The sequence below is a fragment of the Bubalus bubalis genome, chromosome 18 (assembly GCF_019923935.1).
Source record: "Bubalus bubalis isolate 160015118507 breed Murrah chromosome 18, NDDB_SH_1, whole genome shotgun sequence".
Lineage (NCBI taxonomy): Eukaryota > Metazoa > Chordata > Mammalia > Artiodactyla > Bovidae > Bubalus > Bubalus bubalis.
Window position 1 is genome coordinate 34459869 of NC_059174.1, and position 12284 is coordinate 34472152.

The 12284-nt window shown below is 53.4% G+C and overlaps 1 protein-coding gene and 1 long non-coding RNA gene across 3 annotated transcripts in view; one reads left to right on the forward strand and one right to left on the reverse strand.

Moving 5' to 3' along the window:
- Nucleotides 1-12284, forward strand: part of SLC9A5 (solute carrier family 9 member A5) — a 20189-nt gene continuing 7905 nt past the window's right edge. The window contains exons 1-12 of one of the 2 annotated variants that reach the window (XM_006072046.3): nucleotides 1-1366; nucleotides 4316-4618; nucleotides 6146-6309; nucleotides 6456-6534; nucleotides 6823-7000; nucleotides 7681-7901; nucleotides 8109-8311; nucleotides 8536-8625; nucleotides 8723-8793; nucleotides 9505-9634; nucleotides 10112-10200; nucleotides 10361-10487. In XM_006072046.3, coding sequence (XP_006072108.1) covers nucleotides 1174-1366; nucleotides 4316-4618; nucleotides 6146-6309; nucleotides 6456-6534; nucleotides 6823-7000; nucleotides 7681-7901; nucleotides 8109-8311; nucleotides 8536-8625; nucleotides 8723-8793; nucleotides 9505-9634; nucleotides 10112-10200; nucleotides 10361-10487 — 1848 coding nt within the window. In that variant the 5' untranslated portion in view covers nucleotides 1-1173. Of the gene's footprint in view, nucleotides 1367-4315; nucleotides 4619-6145; nucleotides 6310-6373; nucleotides 6535-6822; nucleotides 7001-7680; nucleotides 7902-8108; nucleotides 8312-8535; nucleotides 8626-8722; nucleotides 8794-9504; nucleotides 9635-10111; nucleotides 10201-10360; nucleotides 10488-12284 lie in introns of those variants that run through there. The other variant, XM_025268847.2, reaches the window with a different exon arrangement.
- LOC123330420 overlaps nucleotides 8802-12284 on the reverse strand; it is a 16205-nt gene continuing 12722 nt past the window's right edge. Inside the window, exons 2-3 of the long non-coding RNA XR_006546342.2 lie at nucleotides 9530-9925; nucleotides 8802-9070 (exon numbers count right to left, since the gene is read on the reverse strand). This is a non-coding gene — a long non-coding RNA (uncharacterized LOC123330420). The remainder of the gene's footprint in view (nucleotides 9071-9529; nucleotides 9926-12284) is intronic.

The window sequence follows — 12284 nt, forward strand, 5'->3', positions numbered from 1 at the left end:
TTTCAGTCTGGAGCAAGAAGTGCAAATAGATTACACTCAATTCAAAGGAGGAGGTGGCATGATTTACCCTTAGTTGGAAAAGAAAGAGGGACGGGTGCTCTTAATTTTGGGAAAAGGATAGAATGACTCAGTTTGGCCGCTAGGTAGAACACTAGCTAGAATCGATTCCGATTCCCCTCAATTTGGGGGAAGAACAGGGATGGGCTATACTTCAATGAAAAGGGGAAACGGTCCTTTTCAGTTTAGGGCGGGATAAGCCGAATGCCCCCTCAGGTTTGGGAAAAAGGTTGAGTGAATTCCTTTTGGTTTGAAGGGAATCGATAGGCTGGGGTTTTCGTAGTTTAGGGAAGAAGATACGTTCTCTTCATTGTCTCATGGAAAGGGTGAGAAGAGTTCACTAGTTTAGGGGAAAGGGAGGGCGGTTGCTCCTCGATTTGGTGAATGAAGAGGAGGAGAGTCCTCCTCAGCCTTAGATGAACTCGGCCCAATCTGGGCCTTGGGGTTTCTGGGGACGATGGGGACAGTTATCCCTCACAGCTTTCTAAAAGGGCCTAGTGCGCGTGCGCAGCTCTGGTCTGAGAGCGGGGCCCGCAGGGGTCTTAGGCTCCAGAGGGCTGAGCTGAAGGCGACGGCGCACTGCCCCCTGCAGTCTGCACGGGGTAGCGTCGGGGTCCGCGGCCTCTGTACTGGCCGTCTGCCAGTCGCCGACCGCACTCTCGGTGGCGGGGCCGCCCTCCTCTCGCCTGAACCCCGCCATCCAGAAGACCCCCGTCACTCCCGCGACTGGCTGTCGCCGCTGGCGGGTGGGACCCGGCGGTGCCCCTTGGGGACTGTGGCCACTCACAGCTCTGAATACGGATCGGGGGAGATTTGGGGAGGGTTTGAGGGAGCGGGCTTGAAGGACTAGGTTGCAGGGCTTGTGGGGGAGGGATGCACTGGGGGATTTCCAGAGTCGAGACTGGTTTAGAGCGGAGGGGCAGGCGTCCGGACTACGGACGCCCGGGACAGGGTCTCGGAGTCCGGACCTGGGTTGGGGGTATCCGGGCCGGGATTGGGGGGAGCGGACCCCACGTGCCTGTGACGCGGGGGAGGCGGGTAGGCGGCGGCGGCGGCGGCAGCAACACGGGGCCGGCGGCCGTGCGGTGCCTGGAGGGCTGCTAGGCAGGCGGCAGGATGCTGCGCGCCGCACTGCCGCTGCTCGGGTTGCCCCTGGCGGGAGCAGGAGCAACCGAAGAGCCCACCCAGGAGTCGGGGTCGCTGGGTGAGCCTCCCCCAGGGTTGGCGCTCTTCCGCTGGCAGTGGCACGAGGTGGAGGCGCCCTACTTGGTAGCCCTCTGGATCCTGGTGGCCAGCCTGGCTAAAATCGGTGAGTGCGTGTGTGCGTGCGCCAGGGCCGGCAGCGGGCAGCGGACCCGCCCCCAACCCCTAGTCCCCAAATCCGGGCCAGATTTTTGCAGAGTGCCCCGACTTTAGGTTCCGATTCCGCAAATCCGGGATCTCACCTTGTTTCTGCGCCTCCTCTTGTGGATCCCCCTCCTCCCCTTCTCGCGTGGGAGCCCTGAGGATTTGCCTTCTCAGAGGGCCGCCCCAGTGCTCTCCAACCCTATCCCTAGCCTACTTTGCCCTCTCTTTCCCCTCTTCTTGCAGTCAGCTCTTTGGTTTGGGCTCCCCTGCACCAATCCCCAGCCCCTGTCAGCAGTCAGGGCGTGTGGGACATTGAGGGGATGGTATTCTCAGGCAAACCCCAGCATCCTGGTCCCGAGGAAGCAGCCTTCCCTGGAGGCCACCTCCAAATGTCCATTCTCTTGGGATGCTAAAATGTCACTTTTCCTCTACCCACCTCTATCCCCTAAAGATGTCTCCTACTTGTGCCCAGCTGTGTGTCCCCCCCCGCCCCCGCTTCCAATTCAAGTCTACCTCTTCCCACTTCAGGGTATGGGAAACTTCCATTTATTGGGCCTTACTATGTGCTGCCTGCCCTAGAGGCTTTCACACATCTAATTTCCTTCAGTCTGCACAGTACTGAGGGCTGTGCTTCAGACTCCTTTTCTTGAATAGAGCTGCTTTTCCTTGCCTCTGCCCCTTCCTCCCCACTTTTGAGCAGCCAGAGGTCCCTCCTCCCACCAGAGACCCTCCTCCCTCTCCCTGTTGTGCAGACTGCGCTGTGGGGGTGACTAATTATAGCTGAGCCGTTGCTACTCACTCCCCATCTAAGCTGGCACAGCCTGTACTCCCAGTCTCACCAGTACAGTCTTCACATAGGAATCGCACCGTCAAGAGTTTGCCCCTCTTCCCCCAGGGACACAGTTGGGAGTGGGGGTTGGGCAGGAACAGAGGAGCTCTCCACTCTGCCGTGGCAGCCCATTAATAATGGAAAACGGGGCTTGAAATGCCTTCAAGGAGCCTAGTTCTGTCAGAGAACAGGCTTTTGTGAAGGGTTTTGGATTGCAGTGCTGGGATTAATGCATGCTCTGGAGATAAGGATGGAATAAGGTCCCTGAAGTAGAGGAAAGGGGGACCAAAGGTAGGGCTGAGTGTGGGGAGAGCTGTGGCTGAGCTCACCTTAGGGCCTGGCAGCAATGAGAGCAAGGTGGGAGGAGCCTCAGATCTGGGAACCAAAATTGGGTCTGCTGAGAAGTCTGCCAGGTGGAGAGTTCCTGTCTTATTTAGGGTTTGCAGCAATGGCTGTAGTTTTCCCCATAAATCATAATTCTTTTTCTAGCTTGGATGACATCTCCTATGGAGGTTGAAGAGGTTGAAGAGAGCCTTTTGCTCATCAACCAAAAAAAGAAAAAAAATCCTTGGGATTAGGGGTGGGGAGAGATAGGTAGAATGTTCAGAAATACCTTCCCCCAGCTTCATTGCTAGGATTTTTCTTTCCCTTTTATTCACCAAATATTTAGGTAGATCCCACCACAGGCCAGGCACTGTGCTAGGCTCTCTGGGTACAGCTTCCAAAGGGCACTGTCTTAGCATTGCGTCTCATACAGCCTAACACCAAGGTATCCCTCACTACCCACCACTCCAAGGATTGTCTGGGGAGAGGAGCTCACCTGGCCCAGGGCCCAATCGAAAGCCCAAAGAGTATATGATGAGGCAAAGATAGGAGTGGCGATAGTGCTAGAAAATCATTCCATATGTTATTACTTTCCCCCAGAATCATATTGAATTAACATCTGTTGAGATTCTATTATGTGTCTGACATTCTGCTAGGCACATTCACACTATATCATTTTTATACTCACTCTGTGAAGGTTATTCTTCCCCATATTACAGGAGAAGAAATTGAAGTTCAGGAATTTAAATAATTTGCCTGAGATCACACAATTAGGATAGGATGGAGCCACAAGAACTGGAGGTTTAACTGCTAAGTCTATTGCTTGTAAAACTACTGAGCCCTTAGTGAGCCTACATAATGAAAAAGCACACAGGGCTAAGAGATCTGCTGTACTCCTAGGAGGTATAATATGCATTATGGTCTAGGGCAGGACACAATAATAGAATAAAAGGTAACATTTATAGAGCACTTACTACAAGGCGCTGGGCTAACTGCTTTTGAGCAGATCGTCTTACTTAAACCTTGCAACAATCTTATAAGATCAGTACTGTCTTTATTCTCATTTTACTGATGAAAAAAACTGCAAGTCAAAAAGGGACTGGGACTTCCTTGACTGTCCAGTGCTAAGACTCCAAGCTCCCCGTGTCAGGGGCCTGGGTTCCATCCCTGGTCAGGAAACTAGATCCCCTCATGCTGCAACTGGAGATTTTGCATATTGCAACTAACACCCGGCCCAACAATTAAAAAAAAAAAAGTGAAGATATTTGCTTCAAAGTCACAGAACTGGTAAATGAAAGAGCTAGGCTTTGAACCCAGGGAGACTGACTCCACAGGCCCTGATTTTTACAACTATGTTATGCATAAAAATGTACCTAATATTTGCTGAGGTTCAAATAACGAAAATGGATAAGGGAGAGCAGAAAAAGGTGAGGTCCTTTGAGGATGACAGTAGAGAGGATGGGGTATTTTTAGAAGTGGAAAAAGTAAGCAGAGACCTAGGTTACCATGACAGGAGCACTAAGAAACAGACAACTGTGGCTGCAGTGGACAGTTTGAAGCTCTGGAGGCCGGAGATTCTAGCAGTCCTGAATTTCTTCTTCCTTGGTCCCAGGATTGGGGGTCCTGACCTTGAATAAATATCTAAGACTGGGAGGCTTTAGGCCAGTGCATGTGTGTGTGTGTGTGTGTGTGTGTGCGCGCGCGTGCATGCATGCTTCATAAATTGATGACACCTCCTGCCCTATTCTTGTGTTGTAGTGTTTCACTTGTCTCGGAAGGTGACGTCTCTGGTCCCCGAGAGCTGTCTGCTGATTTTGCTGGGACTGGCACTGGGGGGCATTGTCTTGGCTGTGGCCAAGAAAGCAGAGTACCAGCTGGAGCCAGGCACCTTCTTCCTCTTCTTGTTGCCTCCTATTGTGCTGGACTCGGGCTATTTCATGCCCAGCCGGCTGTTCTTTGACAATTTGGGTGCCATCCTCACCTATGCCGTGGTGGGCACACTCTGGAATGCCTTCACAACGGGTGCTGCCCTCTGGGGCCTGCAGCAGGCTGGACTTGTGGGTGAGTGACTCTAAAATGTGGACCAGCCGTGGGGGGCTTTGCCAGGCTCCTCACCCAGCTCCCTTCTCCTCCAGCTCTGAAGATCCTATGTTGACGAGAGCCATGCCCTGAGACCTCCATCTTAGGTCCTTCCCAACTGGGCAGTGCTCCAGATGGGCCTGCAGCCTTGGTTTAGGTCCCTGCCAGATGAGTCTGGGCTTCTGCAGATGACAGCTGAGTAGGGGCCTGGCTCCCAGCTGTGCGTGGGCTGCCAAGGCTGGGAAGCCTGCATTACCACCTGCTTCCTCCTGCCCTCTGTTACCACACTGCCAGCCTGGTTCCCCTGAGGCACAGCTCAACATCCCTTTGAGGGCTCTGCCCAGGTCACATCAGGGTGGTTTTCTGTTTTTATTATTTTAATAAATACATATCATATGTCTGCAGAATGCAAGACACTACACTGGGTGTTCTCTCTTTGCTCATCCCACTGGCTCTTCATATCAACCTTGCTGGGGGTATCATTTATCCCGTTTAATGGACAAGGAAATAGAGGCCCTTAAACTCATTTGATATCAGGTCCAAGGTTAGCAGGAGAGGGTCATTTTACTGAGCTCTTTGCCTTCAGGCTGCCCTGTTCTGCTCCCTTCTTTCTCATTTTCTGGGCCCCAAACCCATTCAACCTTGAAAGTTGGTAATTCAGACTTCTTCCCAGGGGCAAGGGGAGGTTTGCAATTTCCACTCAGGTCTCCAACCTGGTTTTCCTATGGGTTCAGTGAACTCTTTGGGGGCAGGAAGGGAGGGGAGAACATCAGACCATAATCATAGTAATCCTAGTAATAGGTAATAACTACTGAGTGCTTACTATGTATTGCTGCTAAGTCACTTCAGTCGTGTCCGACTCTGTGCCTATGTATTAGGCACTGGTTAAATAAGGAACTTTCTGAGGTAGACACTATGATTATTCTCAGTATGTAGAAGTGGAAACTGAGGTTCCCAGAGATTGCACAGGATGTTCGAGTCCCACCAGTGGTGAGTGCTTTTCATACTGTATTCAGCCCTCATGGATGGATAGCCCCTCCCCCTCCTGCTAAGAATTGTGCATGTTGCCTTCCTTAGGCTGAGAACTACGATGTGGGAGAAGGCACTCTTTTGTTCTCCTAATAAAGCCAGTCAGCAGCCTATTTCCACCTGATGGTGGTTATTATTGCTGTTGCTAAGTTTTTTCTTGTTAGTGCCATCTTAGCTCTCCAGGTTACACAGAGCTTTTATAGCCATTTCCCTGCTTGATTTCTGCAGCAGTCTTGTCAGGCAGGCATATGAGGAGATATGGCTTATGAGAAGTCAGGTGGCAGTGCCCGTGCCCATGTCATAGAGCGGGTAAGTGGCAAAGACAGCCCTTAGGCTCAGGACCTAAGGTCTCCTGTTGCAGGCTGACGCGCTTTTCACCGTACCAAGTCCTCTCAGGGCATCCTTGTTTCAACAGTCTGGGCCTGTTGCTGGGGCTGCTGTAGGCAATTCAGTACCTCACCGTCTGCTGTCCCTCGAAAGCCCCTAGAGTGCAGGCTGGCTTGCTGGACTTCCTGCTGTTTGGGAGCCTCATCTCAGCAGTGGATCCCGTGGCCGTGCTGGCTGTCTTTGAGGAGGTGCACGTCAACGAGACCCTCTTTATCATCGTCTTTGGCGAGTCCCTGCTCAACGATGCAGTCACCGTGGTGAGAGTGCACAGTGGGCTGCCGTTGCTTGACCCCACACTGCCATGCTTTTGACCAGGCTCAGACCCTTCCCCAGATCCCCTGGGGAAGAAATCCGGTCTCCGCCTTCCCCCATCATCACTCCTGATGCACTACTTCTCACTCAGGTGCTGTACAAGGTCTGCAACTCTTTTGTGGAGATGGGCTCTGCCAACGTGCGGGCCACTGACTACCTGAAGGGAGTCGGTCAGTATCTCCCCCTTCTTGGCGGGCGCTGGAGGCTGCCTCCCTTGGGTTGCTGAGCCCCTCCCCCACTGCATCTGGACAGAGGATGCTGCTGGGGTGCCTCATTCCTCCCTTCCCTCCTCCACGGAGAAACAGGGCCCTGAGAACCCGAGAAGGAGGGGCTTTCCTGCACTCCTGACCCCTGGGGAGCATGGTGGGCATCCTTCTCCACTCCCCCCAGGCAGCAGTCTTGTTGGCCCGGGAGGGGTCCCAGCCAGGGGTCATGCTGACAACCCACTCCTCCCCCAGCCTCCTTGTTTGTGGTCAGTCTGGGCGGGGCAGCCGTGGGCTTAGTCTTTGCCTTCCTCCTGGCCCTGACCACACGCTTCACCAAGCGGGTCCGCATCATCGAGCCGCTGCTGGTCTTCCTCCTCGCCTACGCAGCCTACCTTACCGCTGAAATGGCCTCGCTCTCTGCCATTCTTGCGTGAGTCCTGTGGGCGCCGAGCACGCAGGCAGCTGGGAGGGGGCGCTGGAGATGGTTGCCCTTCACACAGACAGACGCAGGACCTTGAGAAGTCTATAGGTTTCCCTGAGTGGGAGCTTCAAATTTCCCAGGGGAGACACTAAACCTCAGGGAACATTACAGGACCCACTTCTAGAACTGTCCTGGGCCCCCAGAACCCATTTTCCCCATGCCTAAGGAAATGGCAACCCACTCCAGTGTTCTTGCCTGGAGAATCCCAGGGATGGGGGAGCCTGGTGGGCTGCTGTCTATGGGGTCGCATAGAGTTGGACACGACTGAAGCGACTTAGCAGCAAAGTGTTCTCTGGGGTGTGGGCTGAGCCAAACGTGGACTTTGAGGCCTGGTGCCATGGCTCTGGTGGTCACACAACTCTGAAAGGTGCTTCAGGCAGTCTGTGCCAGTCAGATCATGTTTTCTCTGCCTTCCCCTCCAGAAGGCACTGAGTGGGAAGCCTGGCGATTCCGACCCTTTTAGCCCAGGACTACCACTACCAGCCTGGGATGGGCTCTGTGCCTCGCTGTGCTTTGGCTCTGAGTCTGACATCCTGTGACGGGCATCCTCTCCTGTGCATGCTCAGACCCCAGAGGCTGTGCTTCCTGCGGCCCCTCCTCATCGCCCTGACTCTCCATTCCTTTCCCAGGGTGACTATGTGTGGCCTGGGCTGTAAGAAGTATGTGGAGGCCAACATCTCCCATAAGTCCCGCACAGCTGTCAAGTACACCATGAAGACTCTAGCCAGCTGCGCGGAGACCGTCATCTTCATGCTGCTCGGCATCTCGGCCGTGGACTCTTCCAAGTGGGCCTGGGACTCTGGGCTGGTGCTGGGCACCCTCTTCTTCATCCTGTTCTTCCGAGCCCTCGGTATAGCCGGAACCCTCTGCTTTCCTATCCCCCCTGCCCCTGCCCCCCACCCCAGCTCATCTCACCCTCTGAGTCCACATCCTTGTCCTCCTAGTGTTGCTCAGCCCTCCCAGCCCTTCAGACCTGAGCCCTGATACTGGGTGCCAGCTGCAGCCAGTGCCCTCCACTCCCAACACCCTGCTCCCACTGGCCTCCCTCCTGCTGTAGGCGTAGTCCTGCAGACGTGGGTGCTGAATCAGTTCCGGCTGGTCCCTCTGGACAAGATTGACCAGGTGGTGATGTCCTATGGGGGCCTGCGGGGGGCTGTGGCCTTCGCTCTCGTCATCCTCCTGGACAGGACCAAGGTCCCTGCCAAGGACTACTTTGTAGCCACCACAATTGTGGTGGTCTTCTTCACAGTCATCGTGCAGGTGGGAGCACCCAGGAGGCTGGATGGGGAGAGGGTCTGGCAGGCCCTGGGGAGGCCTGGAGCCTATGGGAGAGGGGCTCCTTTTCCTGTTGGGGGCCGCAGGGGCTTGACTTCCCAGACTCTGAGAGCAGTGAGGTGGAGATATGGAAACTGAAGCCTAACTGCGGGGAGAGAAAGGCAGCAGAGAATTGGCCAGGGCAGGGCTCACTGGCTGCCTGTCCATAGGGCCTGACCATCAAGCCACTGGTCAAGTGGCTGAAGGTGAAGAGGAGTGAGCATCACAAACCCACCCTGAACCAGGAGCTGCATGAGCACGTGGGTACCAGAACCCCATGCCCCCACCTGTCCCTCTCTCCCTTCTCCTATTCTGAGCAGAGTCCTGATCCAGTCCCCCTACCCACCCCCCTTCTAGACTTTTGACCACATTCTGGCTGCAGTGGAGGACGTTGTGGGGCACCATGGCTATCACTACTGGAGGGACAGGTGAGGGAGCTGCCCCCAGGCTCCTTCAGCAGCAGCAGAAGCACCCCCTCCCCCCCCAGCCAGGGCAGCATGGGGGACATGCCACACTTCTGAGAAGGGTCACATCAAGGTGCAGGCTGGGTGACCTGTCCCTGAAGCCCCTCAGGCAGTGCTGGTGTCCCCGTACTCTCAGGATAAGACAAGGTTCCCCAGTGAGGCCTGCCCGGCCCTGCCCTGCGTGGTCTGGCACCTCCAGACTCCAGCCGCCTTGTGGTCCACTGTGACTTTGACTCTCGGCCTGCCAATGAAATGAACCCTGTTTTAGAAACTCAGGACCCACCATGCTCCCCCTGCCCTGGTCACTGGGACCTTTGCACGTTATTCTTTCTACTAGAACATTCCCTCCCCTCCATCTCACCTCCTTAACCTCTCTGTTCATCCTTCAGATATTACCACAGGCATCATGTCCTTAGGGAGGCTTCCCTGACTAGGACAAATCCCCATCATACTCTATAATTATCCTTTGTAGTTCCTGTTATGGTTGCGATTTTATAGTTACATGTCATAACTTCATCAATGTCAGGCGCTGTCAGTTCAGTAAGGGCAGGGACCAGCTTCCAGATTTTCCCTGACCGATGCCCACATCAAGAGATGTGGGCCCCGCACTGGCGGTGCCCCGGCCCTGTCTGAGGAAGGGCCAGCACTCAGGACGGGGCCTGGCATCCTCTGTAGGTGGGAGCAGTTTGATAAGAAGTACCTGAGTCAGCTGTTGATGCGGCGCTCAGCCTACCGCATCCGGGACCAGATCTGGGATGTGTATTACAGACTCAACATCCGGGACGCCATCAGCTTCGTGGATCAGGTGGGCCAGCAGACAATGGAGAATGGGCGGGTGGCCAGCAGGGCAAGGCAGGAAGCAGGCAGGCAGGCCCTGAGCAGGGAGTTGGAAATTCCCAGTAGATCCATGGACTTGTGAAGTGGCAGCTACAGGAACGAGCCCGGCCTGACGCTGACATTTAGAGTCTAGTGGGCAGTGCAGAAAGGTGGGAGACAGCTGGACTCTGGCGTCAGCAGACGTGGTTCAGATTCTTATCATCTCAGGCTTGTGACCTTGGGTAAGTCGTTTGTCCTCTCTGAGCTTCGGTTTCCTCAACTTAAAGAAAGCGACAGTAAGAGTACCTCTGTCACAGAGTTTTGTAGGTGCAGTACAAAAAAGCACCTAGCGCAGTCCCTGGAACATTGAGAGCAAAGTGTGTTAACCAGTGTTACTCCTTTTGTTCCCCTCTGTCTGCGCCACCTTCATCTGACTGCCATCTGACCTCTGACATGGCCCCTGCAGGGAGGCCACGTCTTGTCCTCCACTGGGCTCACTCTGCCCTCCATGCCCAGCCGCAATTCTGTGGCAGAGACCTCTGTCACCAACCTGCTGTAAGTCCTGGAGCCCCCTCCCACTTCCCCACGCTCCTTCCTACTGGGCCCTCTCTCTGAATCCCTTCTGGGGAAGACCCGTGAGCACCTCTGCTTCTGCCCTTCCCCTGGTCCGCGCCTCCCAGCCCCTCCCCAGCACATGTGTTCCCACCGCCCGCAGGAGGGAGAGTGGCAGTGGAGCGTGTCTGGATCTGCAGGTGATTGACACAGTGCGTAGTGGCCGGGACCGGGAGGACGCAGTGATGCACCATCTGCTCTGCGGAGGCCTCTACAAGCCGCGCCGCAGGGTGAGAGCAGGCAGGGCCTCTGAGTCCTGAGGGGGAGTGAGGTCTGGGGAGGCCGCGATCCAAGGCTCAAGAGGCAACTGGCACCAGCTTGTGGAGAGCTGTAGATGCCCAGTTGAAGAGCATGGGCTTCATCTTGTTGGTTATAACCTTTAGTTTTGTTTTTGTTGTTGTTGTTTTGAGGAAGGTTGGCCTGTTACAAGGATGGTTTAAGGATGTCTTCTCTGGTAGCAGAGAGCAGATCTAATTGGATGGGGTGAGTTGAGAGGCCGGGAGAGCCAGTTGAGAAGCTGGAGTGAAACACTGCGGATTAGAGCTGGGTGGCTGGAAGGAAGAGGGGCACAGAGGACTGTGAAATCTGCCAGGAAGGGGAGAGGAGGTATAGAGGGCTTGATGGGGGTCACAGACAGAAGCAGGAGTGCCAAGGAGGCCTGTGGGTGCAGCTTAACCTGGGGGAGGCTGACATCCAGTTTAGGTAACATGAGTGAGTCCCATTCAGGTTGTGAAGCCTCGGGGTTGGAAAGGCCCAACCCATCCAGGCAGGAATCCGCTGCAACCCCACAAGGGGGCAGCAAGCCATTACCTTGAACCTTTCTGAAATGAGAAGCCAGCTGTGACCATTCTTGGCAGCTTTAACAGTCAAGGCCGTTTCTACAGAGATGGGAATTCTTTCCCTTTAATTTGCTCCCTCTGGGCCTGATTTGACTCTCTGCACCTCTGCAGAGCAAAAGCCTGCAAAGATGTCAAAACAGCTTCCTTCCACACAGAGGCCTTCTTGCCTTCGGGCCAGCAGCTTCTGTCCCTGGTGTGTCTTCTTCAGCCGTTAAAAATGAGGCCCCTAGGAATTCTATGGTGGACTAGTGGTTAGGATTCCAGGCTTTCACTGCCGTGGCCAAAGAGGCCCCAGATGGAGGTGCTACGGTAGTTGTGGTTGACCAGGACCAGACACAGGGGACCTTTAACCTTTCTAGTTATGGAACTTGCCTTTCTCTTCTCGCAGCCCAGGATCCCTCCAGCTCTGGCTCATCACCCTGAGACCTCACACTGTTCGTACAATCAGGCAACCTACTCCCCATGTCTTCCTCAATTAATGACTGTGAAACCCTGTCTCATACAACTTGTGGATCTTTTGTTTGTTTTTTGATTTTGTTTACTTTTTCTTATAGAAAATTTCAGTCATTCACAAAACTAGAGAGAATAAAGAAACTCATTTAACCATCACTCAGCTCCAATAATTCCCCCTTACACCCTATCTACACTTTATTTAATCTTAAAGCAAACTCCAGACAGCATATCATCTCTAAATATGTCCATATGTATCTCTAGGTGGCAAGAATTCTTTTTTTTTTTTTTTTTTTTTTTTTTTTCAAAAAAGCCATAGTACCATTACCACATACAACAAGTAACAGTGACTCCTTCTCACATCACCTCAAATATCCAGCCAGAGTTCAATACATATCTTTTTCCATCTGGTTTGTTCAAGTCAGGATCCAAATAAAGTCCACACTTTGCATTTTTAGTAAGTATGTCTTTTTTTTTTTTAATTGTAATAGTTTCTTCTTCCTTTTTTCCCTCCTTTTAATTTACTAAAGAAACTGGATAGATTGTCTTAGAAAATTCTCCATTTTGCCAATTTTGCTGATTGTATTCCAGAGGTGGTATCTGACATGTTATCCTTGGTACCCTGTATTTCTTGGTAGTTCAATCGAGAGGCCTGGTTGTATTCAGGAACATTCGATAGCTGTGCTATGTATTTCTTATTATATTACATTAGGAAGTATTGATACCTAATGATTGGCT